The sequence below is a fragment of the Erythrolamprus reginae genome, chromosome 3 (assembly GCF_031021105.1).
Source record: "Erythrolamprus reginae isolate rEryReg1 chromosome 3, rEryReg1.hap1, whole genome shotgun sequence".
NCBI classification, from domain to species: domain Eukaryota; kingdom Metazoa; phylum Chordata; class Lepidosauria; order Squamata; family Dipsadidae; genus Erythrolamprus; species Erythrolamprus reginae.
This window is the reverse complement of record NC_091952.1, coordinates 122,452,999-122,479,263: the sequence shown is the minus strand read 5'-3', so window position 1 is coordinate 122,479,263 and position 26,265 is coordinate 122,452,999. Positions and strand designations below refer to the sequence as shown.

At 42.9% G+C, this 26,265-nt stretch overlaps 1 protein-coding gene across 4 annotated transcripts in view; it reads left to right on the top strand.

Moving 5' to 3' along the window:
- DPYD (dihydropyrimidine dehydrogenase) overlaps positions 1–26,265 on the top strand; it is a 735,717-nt gene that overhangs the window by 612,871 nt on the left and 96,581 nt on the right. For all 4 annotated transcript variants that reach the window (XM_070746537.1, XM_070746536.1, XM_070746535.1 and 1 more), the window contains one exon: positions 12,722–12,864. In XM_070746537.1, coding sequence (XP_070602638.1) covers positions 12,722–12,864 — 143 coding nt within the window. The remainder of the gene's footprint in view (positions 1–12,721; positions 12,865–26,265) is intronic.

Sequence of the window (26,265 nt, the reverse complement as noted above, 5' to 3'; positions counted from 1 at the left end):
TTTGAGTCCATTTCCGGCCAGAGGGATAGTTTCAGGAGCCCATAAACAATGGACAGCAACCTCCTCTGTTTCTTCCAAACGAGAGGATTATAGATAGTCCTCAAATTACGACCACAGTGGGGACGAGAATCCTTTTTCTAAGCAGTTTTTAAAATGCAGTTTTTAAAAGTGAATTGTATCCAGTGTTACAAATTTTGCCATAGATGTTAAGCAAATTGCTGCAGATGTCGATTCCTACGGCGGTGAAATGGATTTGGCTTCGATCATTGATTTTGCTTGTTGGAAGCTGGCTGAAAAGATCGCAAATCACATGACACCACACACACAGAGACAGAAAGAGAGAGAGAGAGAGAAGGATGCTGCAACCATTGTAAATACATGCCACTTACCAATTTTGATCATGTGATTCTGAGGCTGCTGCAACTGTAGTAAGGGAAAGGACTAGTGGTAAGTCATTTTTTCCAGTACAACTTAACTTTGAACTGTCACTCAATGAATGGTTGTAAGTCAAGGACTACTTATGCTAGAATATCGTAGATGGGAAAAAGGTAGTATTATAATGGTATTCCCTCTTTTGTTGTTCATATCACTGTTAGTTTTCAAGTAAGAGCTTTGGTGGGATTTATGTTTATGTAAGATGTGGATAGGACTGTGCTGCCATAATCCATAATCCATCCATCCCTAAGAAAAACTAATCAAAGCAAACCAGCAGAAGTATGCAAATCAGAAGAACATGTTCTGTCATACAGTGAACAGCTTTTTAGCACTACAAAAAAGACTTTAGTAAACTTTCTAGGTGTAGGAAGGCTCTTAGGTTCTGGAAAGCATTGTACACTGTACAGTGTTGTAAGTAGTGGTGGGCGAACCGAACTTGCATAGTTCAGGTCCATGCCGAACTTTGCGGGGTTTGGCATACCGTACCCGAAGCCGGACTTTCTCCACTGCATCTGGAAGGAGAGTCCAACATGGGTATTACTCCAATCTTATTGGTAGAGACTGAGTTAAATATTAACATATTAATTGAGCACCGCCCCCTCTGCTCTCCCCATGAGCCAGTTTTAAAAACTCAGTCTAAGAGTAGAGATATACTGAGTTTGGTCTAAGACCTTTTAATTAGATTAAATAAAGAATATAAATAAATAAAAATGTATAACCTGTTTAACCTGTTTCTTTCTTTTTCAGATATGAAGACAGAAGTGGAACAGGAGGAAGGGGTTTCTGCCCTCCGAGGACAGAGCCCCCAACGATCCTCCTCAGGGGTCTTGTATTCCCCCCGAGGGAACACCCCGCAGAGGAGCAGCCAGCCTGGGGTCCCTGACCTCCGAGGTCATACCAGGGCTGCGAGCCGAAGGTGGAGGGGAATGCCCCTCCACTGGGAGGCTCGGAGGCGGCCTGGATCGTCCGGCATGGAAGCGCCTCACAGCTGATCAGCGCGGAGGATGCTGCAGCTGCCGCCGAAGCCGCCGGAACCGCCGCTGAGAGCCGCGGCCATCGGAGCGGCTGGGGAAGCAACTGTCCCTCTCCTGCCGCCGCGGAGGCGAAGAGAGAGAGGAAATCGGAGTCCCAGAGGCCGGAGGACCCTGGGGACTAGCCCGGACGCCGGGAGGTGCGGGCGCCGCCATTTTGGGGTGAGCAGATGGGGCGTCGCGTCATTAGGCGCGAGGGAGCCATCCCTCCCAGGCGGCAAAAGAGCGCGAAGGGGCCTGAAGCCCAATGCGCAGGCGCGAGCCCAGCAGGGTCACAGTCGCCATTTTTGCATGACGCAGTGAGGCTACAGCTACCGGAGCACAAACCGAGGGCTTTTGGAGGCTAAATTCAATACTGTGAGTACTATGGAAGACCGTCAGGGCAGTGATAAGCCTGAATCCCCTAGGCCACCAAAGGACAAGGCCAAGGGAAAGGGGAAGGAGAAAGCCAAGTCCTCCCATTCCCCTGCTTCCACCTCTTCCATCAAAGAGGCTGAAAAACGCATAAAAGCGCTCGAAAAAAAGCTGGAAGCTGCATTACACTCTTCTCCAGCAGGACTTCCTCCAGGCCAGAGACAGGGATCAAACCCGATGTCGCCCCCAGCCACTTTTGGGCCTATGGGGGTCCACCCTGAAGGGGACTGGTCCCCAGACAGACAGTTCCTGGCCATGCCTCAAGTCATGCCATCCCCCAGCACTTCCTGGGCCAGACCAGGGTCAGCGGGGCCCTTGGAGGGGAGCCACCTTTACCCCCACAGCAGCTGGACTGAGATCACAGCCGGGTGCGTGGCAGAACTTGCCCCCAGATCTGCAGGACATTATAGCCAGTGCGTATTCGCAAAACAGGGCTATGGGAGCGCAGCAGTATGGCAGACAGTCTCATCAAGCAAGGGAATTGTGGTCAGCACCGCCCCCCTCGGGTTTGGGGTCCTTGTTGGAAGAGCCAGCTCCATTCGAAGACAGTGAACCGGAATATGGCTTCTCAGAGGATGAGACAGCTCCAGAACAGACGCCCACGGTGGGTCTGTTCAAACCAATGCTTTTTAAGACTTTGTTATATAAAGCCAAGCACGTGATGAACCTTCCTGGCTCAGAGAAGGCAACAGAGGTCACTGAGACTGGCAATACTTCAACCACACTTCTACAAGAGCCTCAGCCCGAGTCTGACCACTTTCCTGCCTCGGACATTTTTGTAAAAGGGATCAAGAGGCCCTGGCAGTATCCTGCAGCAGCCCAGGGTCCTACCAACCTGGAGAGGAAATTCTACACCTTCGATGAGGAGGTGGAGAAACTACTAGAATTCCCCCCAATCGATCAGCCTGTGGTGACGCTGGTCTCAAGCGCATTAGTACCTTCAGAGACAGGTGACAGACTGAGACCTGAAGAAAGAAAAACGGAAACGTTACTGCGCAAGACACATCAGATGTCTGGCTGGAGCTTCAGAGCGGCTGCAGCAGCATCATTCATCAACCGGGCATCGATGTTGTGGATCCAGGAGATGCAGTCCCGCCTTGGTCCAGAGGACGGACGTCTTCGCCAGGATCTGAGTAAGCTGCGGGCGGCGACGGAATTCTCCGCAGACGCCACTTTGCATGCGGCCAAGTTTTCCACCAGGAGCATGGCCGCCACGCTGTCTTCCCGCCGTCTCCTGTGGCTACGAAACTGGCAGGCGGACCTCAAGTCGAAATGGCGGCTGGCATCCGGTCCCTTCCAAGGCTCAACCCTGTTCGGAGACCTGTTGGAGAAAGTCCTCGTGGAGGACAAGGACAAGAGAAAGGTCCTCCCCAGGTCCAACCGACGACAGGACCGTAGATCCACGCCATACTCGAGACGTCAATCCTTTCGTTGGGATGCATCCGCCAACTCTGGCCAGAACCAGCACTCCTTTACTCAGGGCCAATACAACCCGCAGTCCTACAGGAGCGACCGCGGTTCCTTTCAGAACAGGCCAAGGGGCTACCAACAGTCCAGAAGGCCATTCCGTGGCAACAACCAACGAGGGTTCAAACGTAACACGAAGTGACTCAGCCACCTCACAGCCCTTAGGAGGCAGACTCCAGGGATTCAGCACCACCTGGCAGGAGACCTCCTCAGACAAATGGGCTATGGCCACCGTAACACACGGGCTCAAGTTGGAGTTCGTTCAGTCACCTCCCAGTCGCTTCCTACACTGCCCCAAGATAAAAGACTCTCAGAAAAAGTTGCAGTTGCGCAAAGAGATCACACACCTGTTAGACATCCAAGCCATAGAACAGGTTCCCCGGCAGGAGGAAGGCCAGGGGTTCTATTCAATGATATTCATTGTTCCCAAGGCCTCCGGGGGCTGCAGGTTGATACTAAACCTGAAGCAACTGAACCTCTTCATAAGATACAGGAGGTTCAGGATGCACTCCTTGCACACCATTCTGGCTTCCGTACGAGCACAGGACCTTTTAACATCCATAGATCTCAAGGAAGCATACGTACACGTTCCAATACATCCGGAGCATCGCAGGTTTCTACGCTTCTGCACAGAAGGGAGGCATTACCAATACAGGGCGATGCCATTCGGCCTCTCATCGGCCCCACACACCTTCACCAAGCTTCTGGACGTGCTGACGGCCAGCTTACGGGCACGATCCATCAGATTGATGGCCTACCTGGACGACATTATTATATTGTCCAGGTCCCAGGCAGCGGCCAAAAGAGACCTAGCCGAGACCATCCACACACTACAACGACACGGCTTCACCATCAATGTGGAAAAGAGCCAACTCACACCCACCACCAGTTTGTTACACCTTGGTGCGGTTATAGACACTCAGGCGGGCACGGTAGCACTGTCAGCAGAACGGCAGAACAACATGCGACGCTTAGTGTCCAGCATCCAACGGGGACCAGTTCCCTTATCTCTACTGTCAAAGGTACTGGGTACCATGGTGTCAGCGATTGGCATCGTGCCTTGGGCCAGATATCACATAAGGACACTACAATGGTTCCTACTCCCGGCTCAGAGAACCAAGGTGAGCCACTCCCACAGGCTAGTGCACCTACCTCAGCAGGTCAAGGATTCCTTACGATGGTGGACATCTACCGCAATAGCCGTCGGATCCCCTTTCCAAAGGCGGAACCAGGTTATCCTGACCACAGACGCCAGCCTTACAGGATGGGGCGCCCACATCGGGACCCAGATGGCTCAGGGCCTGTGGAGGGCGGAGGATCTATCGCCTGTCAACATAAACTTCTTAGAACTAAGAGCAGTGTTCCTAGCTCTACAGACATTTACACCTTTGGTCCAGGGAAGGCACGTGTTGGTGCTCACGGACAATGTCGCGACCAGGGCCCACCTGAACCACCAAGGGGGCACACGGTCGCACCGCCTCATGAAAGAGACGGACAATCTCTTCAACTGGGCCGAAAGTCATCTACAGTCCCTGTCGGCAGAACACATTGCGGGAGTCAGCAACACGCAGGCGGATTGGCTAAGCCGGTCTACCCTAGATCTGTCAGAATGGATGCTAGAGCTGAGCATCTTTCAACAGATGGTCACCAGATTTGGGACCCCATCAATAGACCTGTTTGCAAGCTCTCGGAACGCTCAACTGCCGAGATTCTACACACGGTTTCCGGAGCCCGGAGCGGAGAAGGTCAATGCCCTGTTAACACCTTGGCCACCGGGCTTGCTGTATGCATTCCCACCAACGAACCTGATTCAGAGAGTGGTGGACAAGATCCTGAGGGAGAAAGCAGAAGTGCTGCTGATAGCTCCTCACTGGCCCCGTCGCCCGTGGTTCTCCGACCTGGTGGCACTATCGGTGTCATCCCCATGGAGGATTCCGGACCGGATGACATCACTGAGCCAGGGGAGCCTACAACATCCAGATCCCCAGTGGCTTCAACTAACCGTCTGGCACTTGAGCGGCTCAGACTACGACAATTGAAACTACCGGACAAGGTTATTGATACTATGCAGGCCGCAAGGCGCCCTTCAATGTCTCGCATTTACCAAACGACATGGGCAGCCTTTTGCGGATTTTGCGAGAAACAGCAAGTAAACCCTAGGACGGCGTCGGTGATAACCGTTCTTGAATTTTTGCAAGCGGGCCTTGAGCGTGGGCTAGCACCTAATACACTAAAACGACATGTGGCGGCCCTTTCCACCATGATACAAGTGGAGGAGGTAAGGTCCTTGGCTTACCACCCTTGGGTGAAGGATTTTCTACGGGGAGCGTTGAACCAGCATGCCCCGCCGGTTCGGAGATTTCCATCGTGGGATCTCACACTAGTACTCAGGGCCTTGACTAAGCTACCGTTTGAACCGTTGAGATCCATATCACTACGATTATTGTCTATTAAAACGGCCTTCCTAGTTGCAATCACGTCGGCAAGACGGGTGTCGGAACTATCGGCCTTGTCGGTAAGGCCGGACCTCTGCATTTTCCATCCGGACAGAGTGGTACTGAGATTGGATCCTTCCTTTATACCAAAGGTAAATTCAGACTTTCACAGGAAACAGGAACTGATCTTTCCTGATTTTTGCACCCACGGTAACCATCCATCCGAGTTAAGATGGCACAAGATAGACGTACGCTGTGCGGTCAAGATTTATGTGAGGCGAACAGAATCCTTTCGGCGAACGGAGAGGCTGTTCGTCGCGTTCTCACTAGGGAAGAAGGGACTTGGAATTTCATCTACCTCAATTAGCCGTTGGATCAGAGACTGTATCGCGGAGGCATACAGAGCTCGAGAGCTACCCGTACCAGCGGGAGTGACAGTTCACTCTACAAGGAGTGCGGCCACTTCGGCAGCCTGGGTTACACAGGCGTCCATAGATGACATCTGCAGGGCCGCGACGTGGGCAGCTCCCTCAACCTTCATACGGCATTACAAGTTGGACTCCTTCGCAGCTGCTGAAGCGGCATTTGGGAGACGTGTTTTACAACTAGTTTGTGTTTCCCCAACGTCCCTGACAAGACCTTCTCCCTCCCATGGGCCGTAAATCTCTGGCATATCCCATGTTGGACTCTCCTTCCAGATGCAGTGGAGAAGAACCGTTGTACCTACCTAAACGGTCTTCTCAGTGCACTGGAAGGAGAGTCCAAACCCACCCGGTATGTTAGGGGTGCGGGGACGCCGGAGTGGGCAGTTAGTCAGTTGTTAATTGTTATAATAAATCTGGTTTTCCTCTTTATATGGTCTTCGTTTTTAAAACTGGCTCATGGGGAGAGCAGAGGGGGCGGTGCTCAATTAATATGTTAATATTTAACTCAGTCTCTACCAATAAGATTGGAGTAATACCCATGTTGGACTCTCCTTCCAGTGCACTGAGAAGACCGTTCAGGTAGGTACAACGGTTCTTTTCAGAAGTCCGTGTTCAGGTTCGGCGTTCACTCGAACACCGCGGTGGGCGGGAGGTGGAGGTGGGGAGGGCTCTGAGGCTCAAGCCGCCGACTTGGCTTGGAGGGGGCAAGAGGGGCGACCGAGTCAGAGCCCTCCCCGCCTCCCCATCCTGCCCACCACCCGCTTGAAGCTGCCGGCCGGGATCCTGAATAGCCGGCCAGCACAACCTTCCTCCCCACCCCTCTGACCTGGTGTGAGGCGAAGCGCTGGGCGGGAGGTCAGGCTCCATCAAGTTGGCAATGGCCGGGAGCCACTGAAAATCCCTGCCTCTAGTTCTCTCTTATTTCGGCAGCTCCCGGCCATCGCCCGCTTGATGGAGCCTGACTTCACTTCCCACCGGGCAAGAGGGCTCGTGAGGCAGGTTCTGCCAGGCCAGCTTTTGAGGATCCTGGCGGGCAACTTCAAGCGGGTGATGGCCAGGGGCCGCCGAAAATCCCTGCCCCTAGTTCTTTCTCATTTCGGCGGCTCCTGGCCATCGCCCGTTTGAAGCTGCCCGCTAGGATCCTCAAAAGCCGGCCCGGCAGAACCTGCCTCCTGAGCCCTCTTGCCTGGCAGGAGGCGAAGCGCTGGGGGGGAGGTGTCAGGCTCCACCAAGCGGGTGATGGCCGGGAGCTGCCGAAATGAGAGAGAACTAGGGGCAGGGATTTTCGGCAGCTCCCAGCCATTGCCCGTTTGATGGAGCCTGACCCCCCCCCCCCTCCAGCACTTCGCCTCATGCTGGACCAGAGGGGTTGGGGTTCAGGTTCGGGTTCGGCAAACCTACCCAAACTCTGAATTATTCTTAAAAGTGGGAGATCTCTTTCTATCATCTTACTTTACAAACTGCTCGGCCATTGCAGGGCTCGGCACCAAACAAGAGAAACCTCAGGGCCGAATCTAATTCCCTCCTAGGTTACAAACCCATTCTGTTAGCTGCACAGAACCTGCTCAGATGTAATTCCAGAAATATTTCACAAGAAGAGTCCTTCACTCCTCCACTCGCAACAAAATACCTTATTCCACCAGACTTTAAATGCAGGGATTAGACAATTTACAACTGCGTCGCCTCTGATCTGATCTAAATGTAGTTCATAAAATTATATACTAAAATGTCCTTCCTCTTAATGACTACTTCACCTTCAACCGCAGCAACACACAAGCATGTAATAGATTCAAGCTAAACGTAAGCAGCTCCAAATTTGACTGCAGAAAATACGACTTCAGCCATAGAGTGATCAGTGCCTGGAATGCACTTTCTGACTGTGGTTTCTTTCCCAAACCCCAAAAACTTTAACCTTAGACTGCTTACTGTCGACCTCTCCCCATTTCTAAAAGGTCTGTAAGGGGCGTGTATAAGCGCACCACTGTGCCTACCGTCCCTGTCCTACTGTACTATTGTCCTCTTTTATCATTACCTTTTACTTATGTTTATACAAACTACTACTATCCTTGACATGTTTGACAAATAAATAAAATGAAATACCATAAATTTGCATGCAGGAATATTTCTCTTCTGCTTCGAGACAGGCCTTTCCTCCCATCCATTCATGTGTTTCAGGATCCCTTTCCAAATTATCATTTGGGAAGCTGTGGATAGAAAAGGCTTTCTGCTGCAGAAGCTTTTTTAAGGAAGCCTTGAGGGAAGATGACTTTGACTGCAGGATGGGGGCTAAACCTACAGTCCTGTATGTCTTTGTAATATCCTTGCTCTTTCACACAAGCAATGCCTAAGCAAGTCTGTAGCCCTCCTGACATCCAATTAGGCAGTCACTGAATTATTGATACTCTGCTTATTACTGGTTCCATTTTTAAACACTGCTTCTTGTACAACATTAGAAGAGGAGAAAAAAGAATCTTGCGCTAGCATACTGTGGTTCGTAGTCAATCTTTGGTAGCTGTGTGGAAATATACACCCACCCACCCCCCCAAAAAAACCCTCCAGTGAGAAAGAGCAGTATGAATTCTAGAAGCCTCTTTGTGTTCTTCCTTTTCTCATTAAGATTGATTTTGTTAAGCTGACTGCAAATATCAAGCCATCCATTAAGGCCTATTGGGAATTCTTTGCCCTCTCTCTTTCTATCGTTTGATCTTCTGTTTTGCTATGATCTTTACTTTTGCTCTTTAAGCGTTTTTTTTTTTAAAGGACAATTTTGGTCAAACATTGGTCACTATTCATTAAGACGGTGATAATTTTCCACCTGCTGTTTGGACTTAAGTGCCTCATTAGGCTTCCTCCTTTCTCTCACCTTCCTGCCTCCACCTCTATATATTTTGGCTTCAGCAATGTTTCTGGTGGTCTAAGAGGTATGATTTATCTGCACCATCCCAAATTATATCAGCCTTCCTTCTTTATGGCTCATGCTTCTTGGTCCCTCTAAGACAGCCTGAATCCTGGTTCTGGAGCAGATGCCAGTTCAATCTTGAAAACGGGGAATATGCCAAAGGAGGTGAATAATGAGGAGGAATCTGTGCTGAAACAGCTGAAGGTGCCATAACCCTAGAGGATAATTCATATGCTGAATCAGGAGCAGATGTCAATAAAGACAGCTTGTCTGAGTATTTGGATGCTGATTCAGTAGCAAGTTGCATTGATGGGATAGGCTTATCAGGCAACCTGTTTGTAAAGACCAATGTTGACTGTAAAAATGGTGGGTTGTTAGAGGGAGGTGACATTTTCCTGGAGGCAATAAGCACAGAAGAAACATCTTTCAAAAATGACAACCCAACAGATTTTTTCAGGGGTTCCTATGGAGAAATCCTATCAGCAAACAGATCTTTTTTAAAGGCAGGGGAATATTTTCCAAATACTTGAGACATCTCAGTGTGGCCATATTGCTTACGCATAATGCCAAAATGCAAAAGTGAAGTTTTTGGAAGTGCAATCTGGGGAGTGAAGCATACCAGCCCACTCATTTAATAAAGTGGCTTCCCACCAGTAGGAACAGTATTGTGTGGGTATATATCTGCTGTGGAGGTTACTCAAAGGAATAAAAATATTGTGTTTATATTCGGTTATTCACCAAAGTATAGAAAACCATTTTTGGACAATAAGAATCCTCCAAGTCAAACTTTCTGATTGCTCAGAAAGGTACATTGATCTAAACGGTGCATTCTTTAGATCTAAAGGGTGCATACTCATCTTTATTTGGTGTCCCTCCTGGTTGGTTTCGGCCAGCAGGGAGGTGACACGGAGCTGGGCCCAGGAGATTACCAACGCTTCCTTGGGGAGGGGAGTTTTTCCATCACTCTATAAAGAAGCGCTTGTGCGCCCCCTCCTCAAGAAGCCCTCCCTGGACCCAGCCGTGCTTAATAACTACCGTCCAGTCTCCAACCTTCCCTTCATGGGGAAGGTTGTTGAGAAGGTGGTGGCACTCCAACTCCAGCGGTCCTTGGAAGAAGCCGATTATCTAGGTCCCCAGCAGTCTGGATTCAGGCCCGGCTACAGCACGGAAACTGCTTTGGTCGCGTTGATGGATGATCTCTGGCGGGCCCGGGACAGGGGCTTGTCCTCTGTCCTGGTGCTCCTTGACCTCTCAGCGGCTTTCGATACCATCGACCATGGTATCCTCCTGCGCCGGCTGGAGGGGTTGGGAGTGGGAGGCACTGTCCTTCAGTGGTTCTCCTCCTACCTCTCTGGTCGGTCGCAGTCGGTGTTAGTGGGGGGTCAGAGGTCGACCTCTAGGTTTCTCCCTTGTGGGGTGCCTCAGGGGTCGATCCTCTCCCCCCTGCTATTTAATATCTACATGAAACCGCTGGGTGAGATCATCCAAGGGCATGGGGTGAGGTATCATCAATACGCTGATGATACCCAGTTGTACATCTCCACCCCATGTCCAGTCAACGAAGCAGTGGAAGTGATGTGCCGGTGCCTGGAGGCTGTTGGGGCCTGGATGGGTGTCAACAAACTCAAACTCAACCCAGACAAGACGGAGTGGCTGTGGGTTTTGCCTCCCAAGGACAATTCTATCTGTCCGTCCATTACCCTGGGGGGGGAATTATTGACCCCCTCAGAGAGGGTCCGCAACTTGGGCGTCCTCCTCGATCCACAGCTCTCATTAGAGAAACATCTTTCAGCTGTGGCGAGGGGGGCGTTTGCCCAGGTTCGCCTGGTGCGACAGTTGCGGCCCTATTTGGACCGGGAGTCATTGCTCACAGTCACTCATGCCCTCATCACCTCAAGGCTCGACTACTGTAATGCTCTCTACATGGGGCTACCTTTGAAAAGTGTTCGGAAACTTCAGATCGTGCAGAATGCAGCTGCGAGAGCAATTATGGGCGTCTCTAAGTATGCCCATATCACTCCAACACTCCGCAGTCTGCATTGGTTGCCGATCAGTTTCCGGTCACAATTCAAAGTGTTGGTTATGACCTATAAAGCCCTTCATGGCACCGGACCAGAATATCTTCGGGACCGCCTCCTGCCGCATGAATCCCAGCGACCGGTTAGGTCCCACAGAGTCGGCCTTCTCCGGGTCCCGTCGACCAAACAATGCCGTCTGGCGGGACCCAGGGGAAGAGCCTTCTCTGTGGGGGCCCCGACCCTCTGGAACCAGCTCCCCCCTGAGATTAGGATTGCCCCCACCCTCCCTGCCTTTCGTAAACTCCTTAAGACCCACCTCTGCCGTCAGGCATGGGGGAACTAAACATCTCCCCCTTGCCCATGTTGTTTTGCCATTGAGTGATTGACTGTGTGTCTGTTTTTATATACATTGGGATTGTTTTATAAATTTATTAATTTTAAACTGTAATTAGATTGGTGGGCATTGGATTTGTTATTATGTACTGTTTTATTGTTGTTGTGAGCCGCCCCGAGTTTGCGGAGAGGGGCGGCATATAAATCCAATAAATCTAATCTAATCTAATCTAATCTAGCATGTAGAAGATTAACTCAGGTATGCCTACAATAAACCAAGCCACAGTTAGTGTCAGAAGTTGATGGTGGCCATACTAAGTGTTCTATTTTATTTTATTTATTTTATTTATTTATTTATTTTGTCCAATACACAATGAGGGTTTTAGTGGGTATATATCAATATACACATAGTAAAATACATGATGAATGTTATAGAGGAGATACTCATAGTAAAATATATCTAAGAAATAATAGAAAAGAAGATATAGGAATAGAATATATCAATGAAAGAATAGAAGAAGAGATATAGGAATAGAGGAAAGGTATAGGAGATATAGGAGAGCAATAGGACAGGGGACGGAAGGCACTCTAGTGCACTTGTACTCACCCCTTGTCCACTTAGTAATTAACTGACATTAGATGCATCTCCACATGACTCCAGGACTGCAAGTTTTGAACATTGTACTCAAAGTTTAGAAGGTTTTCTTCTGAATGACTATTTTAAATGCAATAGAAGGAAGAAACCTTAGATTCTCAGGGAATAATATGAATAAAGTCAATTTATTTTTTTGTTCTTTGTTCCATTGGCACTTTATACCTGAACTGTTTTCAGAGCTACGTTCGGTCTATCCTAGTTCTGTTATACGGTTTAACTTAGGGAGGAAGCTATGACTATTTACATACAACCCATAGTGACCTTGTAATTTAGCATTTTCCAGAGGATCTGACTCTTGCTAATAGCATTGAGTATACAGTACATTACCGGGGTTCATTTTCTATGATAAAATCATGTTTTGACAATATGAATTTAATATGAAGGCATGTGTCCATATATACACACAAAATAGTGAGTTTGAAAACTGGAGGCGATACCAAGAGAGGTTCTACTATAGAAGAGTCTTGAGGAAGACAGTAAACTGCATGTAATTTAAAAGATAAGAGCTGAAGGGTTAATAAAAAAGAAGACCAAAAGCAGAGATGGAGAGAGAATAGTCTTGTCTGAGAATTTCTGCCCTTCACTAATGAACTTTCTTTATTTACACAGGAAATGCCATCAGACCAATAGCTCTTCGAGCTGTTTCTGCAATTGCTAGAGCTCTTCCCGGTTTTCCTATCTTAGCAACAGGAGGCATTGACTCAGCTGAAAGCGGCTTGCAATTTCTTCATAGTGGTGCTTCTGTTTTACAGGTATTTTTTTCTCTCTCTGTCTATTTTCTTTTTTCCTTTTTTCAAAACAGTACAAGAATTTGCTTTGAAGAAAGATGAAAAAGAGGCTTAAGTCTCAGCCAATTTTTCCTTCATGTCTTTGCCTTTTCTCAGCCATTATTGTCCATCGTTTATTTAATTTATAATCTACCTTTCTGACATAGTTTCCCTAGCAATAGATGCGAATAAATATGAAAAAATATCTAAAGTGTTAAGAATTGCAAAACATAAGAAGGAGATGTTAATCATGAAATCTAAAATAATTGCATAATGCCAATATCACAGAAACTGTTTATAAATATAAGTTGGGTCTCTAAAGGGAATATTATGTACATTTTGGGTATTGCTCTTTGACGAGGATGTTATAGAACTGAAAAAGGTACAAATGAAGGTAATCAAAATGGGGGGGGATGAGCAAGAATCCTATGTATAATATATATAACATGTATAACATGTCATTTTTTAAAAAATAGCATATAAACAAGTATATAAAGGAAGTTATTACAATCAAGGATGATGAAGAAAAAGTAAATGGAAATTTCCCCATTATTTCACAAGAACATATACAGTGATACCTTGTCTTACAAACTTAATTGGTTCCGGGACGAGGTTCTTAAGGTGAAAAGTTTGTAAGATGAAACAATGTTTCCCATAGGAATCAATGGAAAAGCGATTAATGCGTGCAAGCCCAAAATTCACCCCTTTTGCCAGCCGAAGCACCCGTTTTTGCACTGCTGGGATTTCTCTGAGGTTCCCCTCCATAGGAAACCCTACCTCCGGACTTCTGTGTTTTTGTGATGCTGCAGGGGAGTCCCAGCAGGGGAATCCCAGTATCGCAAAAACAATCGCTTCACTGGCAACGGAAGTCCAGAGGTGGGGTTTCCTAATGAAGGGAGCATCAGTGAAATCGCAGCATCGCAAAAACACCGAAGTTCTCCAGACCTCTGTGTTTTTGCAATGCTGCGATTTCACTGAGGCTCCCCTTGCTGGGAAACCCCACCTCCAGACTTCCGTTGCCAGCGAAGCACCCATTTTTGCGCTGCTGGGATTCCCCTGCGGGGATTTCCCTGCAGCATCATAAAAACACGGAAGTCCAAAGGTGGGGTTTCCCACGGAGGGGAGCCTCAGTGGAATTCCAGCAGCGCAAAAATAGGTGCTTCGCTGGCAACGGAAGTCCGGAGGCGGGGCATCCCAGCGGCGGCGGTGGGTTTGTAAAGTGAAAATAGTTTGTAAGAAGAGGCAAAAAAATCTTAAACCCCGGGTTTGTATCTCGAAAAGTTTGTAAGACGAGGCGTTTGTAAGACGGGGTATCACTGTATGTTTATATAATGGATAAAATGGCAAAAAGTATTAACCATAACTAAAAGAAAACATTGTGTTAGTAACCCATTTAATTAGTAATCCTCTGTCCATAACATGGTTTAAAAGGAGATTAGAGAAATTTATTGAAAATAAGAGATTATCAATGGATAATCAGTATAGAGATATATTACTTCTAGTATTAGAGTTAGTATTGCTCTTAATACCAGATGCATGGCTAGATAATAGGAATCTTGCTGTTATATTCATATCCTGCCTGAGGCTTGACATAGGCATGCTGAACTTGATAAACCTTGGGTCTAATCCAACAAAGTTCTTTGTATTTTATTTTGATTTAGACAAATTATCTTTCAATTTATTTTATGATGATCTAGAAAGCTGGTAAAATATAAACTAGCAATCTTACAGTCAGATTGATTAAAAAGAGCTTTCATTGATTGTTTCATCAGTCCCAAGAAAATGGATGTCATAGAGTTCTGGTTAACATAAATTAGTTAGATAACAGAAAAACAGAAATACTTATTGGCTCTATAAATAATTTGATCCTTGACTGAAAAAATCAGGTTAAGGAGAGGGGGCAGCATACAAGTCTAATAAATTATTATTATTATTAATTAAATTATTAATTATAATCACTGAATTGCAGTAAAAACGTATATGGAAAATAACTTTTAATCTACTGTCCGGCATAGTAGAAAGACAGCTGTGTTGTCAAAAGTCGGGAGTCTGGTAATACCTTTTCCAATTAGCACATCTCCAACCAATACTAAAGTTTATGCTTTGTAATAAAATGTTGTCAATTTTTGGCATTTTCACTTGTAGCAGACACTCATAGTACCTAAGAGGATAATGATTGGAATTGATTTATTTTTTAAATGGATGGAAGGAGAAACAGTCAGAAAGGAGCATTCAAGACCTTACAATATTCACCAGGAAATTAGAATTATTATTTCTATCAGTGAAGATATAGAACCCAGAGGCATATAGGGATTGGAAAGGAAAAAAAAGGCAGAGTCAGATATTTTCAGATAGGAAGAAGTGGAATTGTCAAATGCTTTAAAAAGCTAAAAAAAAATCTGTTTGTTTAAGGGCAGATTTAAAATTGTGTCAGTTGTGCCTTAAATCAGGGATAGGATTTCTTTTTTCCTAGCAACAAGAACAAAGTTCCACAAATCTTCCAAGATTTTGGAAATCTTACAAAGTTGCTTACAACTCAACATTGTGTAACATTTTATAAACATGTGAGAGTTCATCTTAAAAAAAAAAAAATCAGTTTTAACAACTCAGACCTCGTTTAGATTTTTGATCTCTTTGGAAAGTCTGGGATGTTGTTCTGAAAAATCCTTGAATTCCTAAAATCCCAGAAATTGAAAAAACAGTGTGTGATTGAGTGTGTGTGTGTGTGCGCGCGCACGTACATATACAGCCTTATTTTATAATTAATTAAAATGAATTAATTAATAAATATAACTCTATGTATGTATATACACACAAACACACACACTGTGTTTCCCCCAAAATAAGACTGTCTTATATTTTTTTTAACCCTGAAATAAGCGCTGGACCTTATTGTCATGCACTCAAAAGCTATATTGGACTTATTATCAGGGGATGTCTTATTTTGAGGGAAACAGGGTATACATATATAAATATAATTATACATATACAGTACATATACATACATACATACATACATACATACATACATACATACATATGAATGAGATATTTCATTCGAATTAATGTTTTAAATGTTAAATATTTCTAGCCACAGATAAAGTTACATTATTGAACAGATTATCATGTTTAAATAAAAGTTACTCATATTGTCAGAAAATTTAATTCTTAGACTATTATAAACAATATTCCTCTTCCCTCCGCCTTTTTTCTTTTGATCTAGAGCAGTGTTAAAAAAAGAAAGAAGTATGATCAGCAGGGGAATGTTGCATTGATTTCATTTATGACTACTAATTAGAACTGAACCTCAACCAAAGGACTGTATAACTTCCTACAATTTGTCACACAGCCCCTGAAGATTTCCATTAAAATGTTAGATTAGCTGAAATGTATTATAGTGTTCCTTCCAACTTGCTTAAGGATTTTGATTTGACTTCAAAAATTGATATCTTGATTAGTTTGTTAATGTATAACTTGGCAGAATGATTAGACGGGTGAACGGGTTTGTTATTAATTTATCTGAAACTTGCTTATAATAATACATTTTAAAATGTAAGAGAATCGAGAGCCAAAGAAACCTACACAATAGATTGGCATTCTTACTATCTTTGGAGAATCACAAGAATTGGAATTAGTGAGGCAAGACTAAATCACTGTAGTGCATGAGAAAAGATCAACAATTTCTTTTTGCAAAATTGTTATCAGAAACTTCAAGGTAGGATAATTTTATGTAGAGTGCAATAACAGCATTTAAAAAAAAAAAAACCATATCTGAAGGCTTCTGATTACAATTCCATTAAATGTTATTTTATAGCTACTGTTCTTTTCAACACCATTTGTGCAGGAGTATCTGCATATGCACAAATCAATCTAATTTAAGTTGAGCATCTTTATGTCTCATTGTTTTCAAGAAGAGAAAGTTAAGCAAATAATTGTTTTTTCCATTAATAGCCAACAAAGTATAAATAAGCTTAATTTTAGCTGTGTTCTGATTACTTTTTAACAAACAATGCAATACTCCATACGATAGTGGAATGAGAGAGGAATCTGAGGTGAAGATCTCAATGAGAGGATCTTATGTATGCTAAATAGTTGATTACCACATTTTTCACTCCATAAGACACACTTTTTTTGCTTGTAAAAGTGGGTGGAAATGTCTGTGCATCTTATGGAGCGAACACGGATGACAGGCACAGCAGCGAACGGCGGCAGCAATCCCCGCCGTATGAAACAGCTGATTGGTGGTATTTGGGGAGGCTGATCCAAGCATCAATCAGCTGCTAGGAGGCGAAGTCTCCAGAGTTTACGGTAGGTAAACAGAATATGGATATCTCACAAGCATACATTAAGAAAGTCCAAGATTGAGTTAGCAGAATTCTAAAAGTAGTGTAAAGAATTCTCTAGGCCAGTGATGGCGAACCTTTTTTTTCCTCGGGTGCCAAAAGAGCATAACACACACGAATGCCCGTACTCATAATTCAATGCCTGGGGGGAGGAGGTGCAAAAACAGCTTCTCCCATTCCCCAAAGGCCTTCTCGAGGCTGGAAACAGCTCAACTTTTGGTGGTCCCAGTAGGGTTGTGTTTTGCCCTCACCAGGCTCCAAAGGCTTCCCTGGAGCCGGGGGGGAGAGTAAAAACAACTTCCCCCATCCCCCTGGATGCTCTCTGGAAGCCAAAAACGCCCTCCAAGAGCCTCTGTGTGAGCCAAAAATCAGCTGGATGGCACGCACATGCACATTGGAGGTGAGCTAGGACAACAGCTTGCGTGCCAGCAAATATGGCTCAATGTGCCACCTATGGCACCCATGCCATAGGTTAACCATCACTGCTCTAGGCCATGATTGTGGAAAATTATTAATAGTCTGGGATTTGAATTATCAGAGGTCAATTACTGAAGTCAGTGGCAAAGTTTTGTTACCGCCCTGCCTTAAGAAATAGGCTCCATATTGAAGCCAAGTGTCTCTCTACTGATCAGGAGCAAGGCAAAGGCCAACATTTCCCCAAAAAATCAGATGTAGCCAGTAACAAAGTCACAGGAGATTAGACTCTTTTGTTCATTGGAAGCAAGGGGCACAAAGTTAAGCTTTCACAACAGTGCCAAGGTTTAGTTATTCACAGGAAAAAAAAACCCTTCATGTGATTAAAATTACCAGTTTCTACCCAAACATAGCACTGCTCACCTTTGATATCAGTAGATGGTCTACTTGGGAGCAAGGTGGGGTGTTTTTTTTGAAATGGCAATTTATCCTAAGCCTGCTTGTTGTTTCTTTTCAGCTTTCAACACAGTATTCAGAATGTTCTTTTAGTCTGAGTAGCTAAGACTCAGAAATGAGTCAGGGTATATAGATGCACAATCAGTAGGGTATTTTTCAGTTTGATTTATCTGACCTTCAAAGTCAAGTCTTACAGGTGCATCTACCCTATCTGCCTCTAGTTTCTGATTTCTTGCCAGGGGTATGACAGAACATTAGTCAGTAAATGAAAGAAACCAGAGACCAATAGAATAACATAGTTGTGGAACCTCATTCACATATTGATAGGAAATCTAGAAGCTGTTTCCAGAGCAATCAAGATATGCTTTTTTGCTTTCTCTTAACATATACAAAAAAGTCATACTCTTCTATAATCAAAAAAGCACAAGCAACCAAATTTAAAAGTTGCTGCTTTAGATTGTTTCTATATCGGTTTTTCATATGTATCATTATCTATCTTGCAGAAGAAGAAAAAAACTAGGAAAAATATTTAAAAAACATTTTTTTTTAAAAAAAGATGGCAGACGGGTACAGACCAAACCTTTCCCGTGACATCATCATGACATCACCAGCGGGTCGCTACCAGTTTGGGTGAACCTGTCCAGTGTGTGTATTATGTATATGTATGCACACATATATACATAAAATAATATACACACATTACAGTTTAATGTCTCTGTGTGTAAATAAAATTCCCTTCTCACTCTTATATGTGATATATGTCTTCCTCAATCTCATATCCTGTAGCAAAGGCCTAAGAGAATGAGGGGTCTTGCACAGTATCATAACTGTATCTTACAGCCTTCTGGATCGAAAGCTCTGATATCATTCCTGGAGTCTGTTGGAGCTACTCTCCCAGATAAAGAGTCACAGCCCCAAATGAGGCTGGAAGCTCCTGTTTCCTGCCTTGCCAACCTCATTCTTAACTCATCCAATGGCTTTATAAGCTTCCAAAACTGCAGCCAGCCAGCCATAATGACTTGTGAGGCAATGTAGAAAAATACTTCAGCATAAATAGAGCTCTGTAAGGATGCGCAAAGCATGTTAACTTGAAACATTTCCTAGTCAAAATGGTGTGTTTCAGGCATGAAAACATTGAAAACATTTTGCACAGCCCAGTGCCTTACTTAGAAGGAATCTGTTTTGGTCTCCTTTTTTTTTTTAATCTTGCCAAGCTTTCCCTGGCTAGAAGAAGGACAGGACCAGAATTTCCCCCCCAAAAAAATCAAGGTTCCTACATTAGATTCAGGATTTGGTGAAGCTAGCATCCTCAAGAAGATTCTAAGTTTCATTCTGATAGCTCCAAAGAATGTCCTACACTCCACAGGAGGTTTCATCAGAGAAAGAAAGAAACCTAACTTCTCCTCCAACTGTGTTATTCAATGATTCTTAGGCATGGCAGTGCCTTGATCTATTTGCTTGAAGATTGGATTTTTTTTTCTTCCTTTAAAAACTATCATTTTCAGAAGAACTTTACCTGAGTATCTTTTCTTCTCCAAAAGTGATTTTCACTGTAGAAAATAGAGATCTAGCAAGCCTTCCACACTGGAAAGTATTCTAGAACTCATATGTTTTTAACTTAGAAATATACTAAATAATTACTTGTAGTCTTTTTTTTAGGATGGTCTTCTCTGACAGTATTGAATCACATTCTTTTGACTTCGTTATTTTTTGGCGGCTTAGAATAGAATTTTTATTGGTCAAGTGTGATTGGACACACAAGGAATATGCTTTCAGTATACATAAAATAAAAGATATGTTACTTACTTTTGAGTTTGCCTCCTAAAACATATTGTGATATTTTCCCCTCTATCTTAGATAACCAGGCAATCAACACTTGAACAAGAAAAATAATACTTCATTTAAAATTAGTCAACAATGAATCTGAACATATTTTGTTCTGGTGGTAGAAATAATGGATGAAACATAGACAAAAGATACCATGATTCTTCTTTAAAATTCATTCATTCATTTATTTATTCATTCATTCATTCATTTGACTTTTATGCCGCCCCTCTTCGAGGACTCGGGGCGGCTTACAATATATAATTAAACAATATATAACATCTTCAATCCAATTAATTAAATTTAAAATCTAGAAACCCCAAAACTATAAAAAGCAGTCATTACATTCGATCAACTTTCTCTCAACACATTCATAGTCTAGTGGTCCCAAGCTGGGTGGCATAAATGAGTCTTAAGACTCTTGCGGAAGTTGAGGAGTGTGGGGGCAGTATGAATCTCTGAGAGGAGCTGATTCCAGGGGGCCGGGCCCCCCACAAAGAAGGCTCTTCCCCTAGTCCCCGCCAAACGGCACTGTCTAGTTGACGGGACTAGAGAAGACTGATTGTTTGGGACCTGACCAGTTGCTGGGATTCATGTGGCAGAAGGCGATCCCACAGGTATTCTGGCCCGATGCCTTGCAGGGGTTTATAGGTCATAACCAACACTTTGAATTGAATCCGGAAACCAATTGGCAGCCAATGCAGACTGTGGAGTGTTGGAGAGATATATGCATGTCTGGGCAAGCCTATTACTCTTTGCGCGGCTGCGTTCTGCACAATTTGCAGTTTTTGAACGCTCTTCAAAGGTACCCCATGTAGAGAGCATTGCAGTAGTTGAATCTCAAGGTGATATGGGCATGAGGGACTGTGAGCAGAGACTCCCTGTCCAAATAGGGCCGCAACTGGTGCACCAGGCGAACCTGGGCGAACGCCCCCCTTGCCACAGCCGAAAGATTATGTTTAAAGTCAGCTGCGGATGGAGAACACCCAAGTTGCGGACCCTCTCTGAGGGGGTCAGAAGCTCCTCCCCCTGGATGATGGACGGACAGATGGGATTGTCCTTGGGAGGCAAAACCCACAGCCACTCCGTCTTGTCAGAATAGAGCTTGAGCCTATTAGCACCCATCCAGACCCTAACAGCCTCCAGACACCGGCACATCACTTCCACTGCTTCACTGAGTGGACACAGTCTCACTACTTACTGCATACAGTAGCAAGGTAGGATGAATGAGTGCTCCAAGAGGGGCAGCATATAAATCAAATAAACAAACAAATAAATAAATAAATAATATTTGTTTTGCCTTAAAGCTATGAAAAGTTAAAACTAGCATTATGTAACAATAAAAGAAACACAGGAATAGCAGTGTCAGAGCCTTACAATTAGATTTCCAAATTTGTGACATTTCTGTGATGAAAAATGGATTAATATTTAGATATATTTATGTTTAACAAAATGTTGCATTCCATCTCAACTTATTTTCTTTTCTTTTAAGTAAGCTCTTTTTCTTAAATCTTTTGTTTGACAAATAAGACTTTCATCTTGATTCACATATCTGTTCTTCCCATATGCATGTCCTCAACCCAGTCTTTCTCTTTGGTGTATGTTTTTCTTAAAAGGCTTTTGAGGCAGACATGCATTTAAAAAAAACCATCTTACTATAGGAAATTAAAAAATGGAGACAATTATAGAAAATTCCAATTGAAAGAGAAATTGCATTATCAAATATGCCATAAAAGCACAAAAATATTAAAGTAAAATCACTTCAGAGCAGCCTGTATGATTCAATTGTAGATCAATAGTGTGTAGTTAATGCATTAGCAGTAGAGCATTAATTTGCAATTACCGCAGGTGATCTGATCCTCTATATGCTGTCCATTGACATAAATGACCTTTTGTTGAAAAGGATTCTGCAGGCATTATTTCTAGCAGCTGTAACGAGAAAAGAAATAGAACAAGTCACTTTTGATCTCTCTTGCACTGACTCTCTCTTTCTCTCTCTCTCTCTCTCTCTCTCTCTCTCTCACACACACACACAAAATAATATACCTAGAAATATTTTGTGTGAGAGATAAGAGACTGCAAGATCATGAGATAGATAGACAGGCAGACAGATCGACAGACTCATTTGAAAATGAAATTAGGTCTGTTTTAGCCATTTAATTCTTTGAATATTCACTTGTTGTATTAGAGAAAATATATTCACCCTTTTGGCCAGGATATTGAAAAATGAATGAGGTTCTAATGATGTATTCATTCTTCCATCCTGGATTTATTCACTGAATGAAAATGTTGTTGAACGGTTCATCATAAATCTTGCTGCTTTTAAGCAATTTTCACTGATGGTGAAATTGGAAATGTTAGACTTGTAAAGTTGGATCTACTAGTGTCCTTCTGCTGAGCACTGTTTTGCCAGGAGAATGAATTATTAATAGCTTCACAATCCCAGATCTTGTCAATTGATTTGGAGCAAACTCTAGAATAGATTTGAAGCATACAGATGAGAGGAAAGGAAGAAGGGAGCAATGGGAAATAGGAAAATTCAGTGTGAAAGTTAAGTATCTTTGCTTTATGTTAATTTCATTCTCAGTTTCATTCTGTTCCTTTACTAAGACAATGTTAAACAATATTTATTTCTCAACTTTGGCTTTGCAGTTGAGGAAGATGAAGGGGAAAAGCTCTTATATAGAAGGAAGCATCTGCATTTTATAGATTTAACTTCAGCTCTGTAGCTCTGCAGTCAGTATCATATTGAAAAGTTAAAAAACAACAACATGCATTTTCTAAAGCAATCCTCCTGGTCAACAATAGTGTCTGGACTATCTTGCTAAAAGTCATTTCTTCAAAGTATGAAGAAATTGTTTCAGAAACTGAGATTTTTTTGTAGTGCTCTAACACCATCCATTTTGCTCTTACAAAACTTGAAAATTATCTGGGCAAAAAGACAAGCAGAAGGAACCGTGTCTTGTCTGTATGAAAGGGGGAAGGTGTTGCTTTATTCCTATAGGACTTTAGGGGTCAGAGAACTTTTCTTCTTTTATAGATCACAAATGCGCTTCTTTCGTGGACACAAAATTGAGTTCACAAATTCTTACAGCCAAGCTGATGGAGCCCAAAAGCAATTTTAACAGAAAGAAAATATAGCAGTTTTGAGGGAATAGGCTCAAAAGGATGAGAGGTTAATCACTCCATGACTAAATTGAGGTCCCAAGACAGAAAAATTGTTTTGCTAGCTAGTTTTGATAGACTTGCTGCTTACAAAAATATGGCCCCTTGAGTACGGGCCTCAAAATTCTTGCTTTCAGTATTGTTCATTACAGATCTCTGTCTGTCAAAAGTGCAGGCCAATAAAAGTTCATCCAGAATGGACTTCAAAAAGAGAATTCCTTGCATTTTAGGTCTCTCCGTGCCCTTCTTCTTAGTGTTTTCACTCTCAGTGTTTTAAGACAGTTTCCAAATAGATAGACCTGTTGATGTTTAGGCCTGGACTTCTTGGCCAGATATCTTTCAGCCCTGACATCTTTTCTCTATTAAGCCAAAGCAAAAACCTTCCCTAGGAGCTGCAGTGGTAAAATTATACAGTGATACCTCGTCTTACAAACCCCTCGTCATAGAAACTTTTCGAGATACAAACCCAGGGCTTAAGATTTTTTTGCCTCTTCTTCCAAACTATTTTCACCTTATAAACCCAAGCCGCCACCACTGGGATGCCCCGCCTCTTTCTGTTGTCAGTGAAGCGCCCACTTTTGCGCTGCTGGGATTTCCCTGAGGCTCCCTTCCATGGGAAACCCCACCTCCGGACTTCCGTGTTTTTGCGATGCTGCAGGGGAATCCCAGCAGGGAAATCCCAGCAAAGCAAAAATGGGTGCTTCGCTGGCAAAAGGGGTGAGTTTGGGGCTTGCATGCATTAATCACTTTTCAATTGATTCCTATGGGAAACATTGTTTCATCTTACAAACTTTTCACCTTACAAACCTCATCCTGGAACCAATTAAGTTCGTAAGACGAGGTATCACTGTACCTGTAATAATGCTCCATATTTTAACTCCGCTCTATATTTTACAAAAGAAAGGAAAATTTCTTCTTTATAATTTATTTAAATCATTTTGCCTCGAAATAGCTAACTCTGATTTAAAAAAGAAATTGGTGGTTTTTAAAAAAAATATAAGTTTAGTTTTTGGCTCTCTTTAATCCTCTCTTCCCATGAGAAAGAAATTGTAATATACATACACACTCCCTGGTTATCAAAAATGCAATCACTTGATTTTACGATACATAAAGTAATGTGAGAAAATTTGATAATAGATGAGAATTTCAAGTGCATAGTTTACCATCTTTTACTGCTATGAAAAAACACACATCAAAAGGAAGATAGCAAACATACATTTTTCAGCTTAGCATGAGTAGAAACGCAGTGCACAAGTTGATATTAGGCTAGATAAATATATTTTATTTGGGCTGTTAGTAGGATTGAGACATTTTTCAATGATGAGAAATACTCATCATTTACAGTATATAAAGAGATAAAAAGAGTCTGGCTGCATCAAATCAAAAGACCTATATCCGACCAACATTTATTTATTTTATTTATTTATTCTTTGTCCAATATACAATACATATGGAAGAGAATAGACATTAAGGAATATATATAAAGATAGAAAGTAAAAAAGAAGAGAATATATATGATATATGTGTGTTTTATGTATTGTATTATACGATGTACATGTTTCAATTTTAATAATAAAACTTTTTAAAAAAAATTTTAAAAAGAGAGATACGGAGAGAATATATATTCCTCCCTTGTCGAGCACATTAAAAAAACAGGGCATGAAATTGACTTTGAAAAAACTAAATTACTTTCCAAAACAGAAAATGTATACAAAAGAATTATCATGGAAGCCATAGAGATAGAAAAACACCCCCTTAGCATGAACAAACGAGATGACACGTCTCGCCTACCAGAGATTTGGAAACCAGCCTTAAACAAAAAAACATATCACAATCATCACCATGTCAATCCTTCAACTAAATGTGATTCCACCAACCAATCAAATCATTAAAACATAGCCAGCCAATCTATTTGCTACATTCAAACCAAATCTCCACCCCCACCACTATATATAAGGAACAAATGCCAGTTGCAAACAAACTATATTTACAGCAGCACGACGCCCCTTACTGGCACAGAAGCCAAGCAGGCACATCCAGGAACCTCAAAACCATTCAATACTATGCATTTTTATTATTCAACTTGATTTATATACTGCATATCTCACTGAGACCATTGTAAGCAGGAAAACTTATTTTAGCCACCCTGATTCTATGGAGAAGGGCAGGATAGAAATCCAAATAAACCCAAATCCAAATAAATAAATAAAACAATAGAAATATCAGATAAAAATAACCAAAGCATGCAAAGGCAAAAAAAACCCAAAACCCAAACCATTCAACAGACCTTGCTTATGTTGGGCTCCAATATCTTAGCAATGAATTTAGGGAATTGATTTCTATCGGGTCATCTTATTGGTTCTTTTTGTGTACGGTTTTCAGACTAGACCAATTTTTTGTGTGTGTAAAACTATCAGCATGAGCTTATTGCTCCACTTTAAAAAAAAATTGGGTGTCATTCTTTATTTGAAGGGAGCAAGGAAGAAAAAAACAGAGCATCAATCAATCAACTTTTTCTGCAATCATGTAATTTTGATATATCTCTGCCTCAAAAGCAAATTCCATTCAATAATTTTAAAGCAGAGGTATGAGATAATTGTCCAGTTCCAACCAAGATTGACTAGAAACATAGAAACATAGACGACTGACAGCAGAAAAAGACCTCATGGTCCATCTAGTCTGCCCTTATACTATTTCCTGTATTTTATCTTAGGATGGATGGATGTTTATCCCAGGCATGTTTAAATTCAGTTACTGTGGATTTACCAACCACGTCTGCTGGAAGTTAGTTCCAAGGATCTACTACTCTTTCAGTAAAATAATATTTTCTCATGTTGCTAAAAAAGAAACGGCCAGAAACAATCATATAGATTCCTCATTCAGGCTTACTGGAACTTTTAATTGTTTTTTAAATTTTGGAAATTATCAGTGAAACAATTAACAGCATTTAATTGGTCCCATGATGTCTTGAGCAAGGATGAAGGAATGCTACAATGAAACTAGTGATGTATGAATTAGAATTAATTTTGTCTTCTAAAACTAATGTACAACCAAATAAAGGTGAAGATTGGCCGGGTTTTTTGGATAAGACATAGTTGTTTCCCCCCAAAAGAGGCTGAAAATTTGGGTGCATTTTATATTTTGAATGTAGCTTTTTCAAAGCTGTTTTTTCCAGCCCTAATGA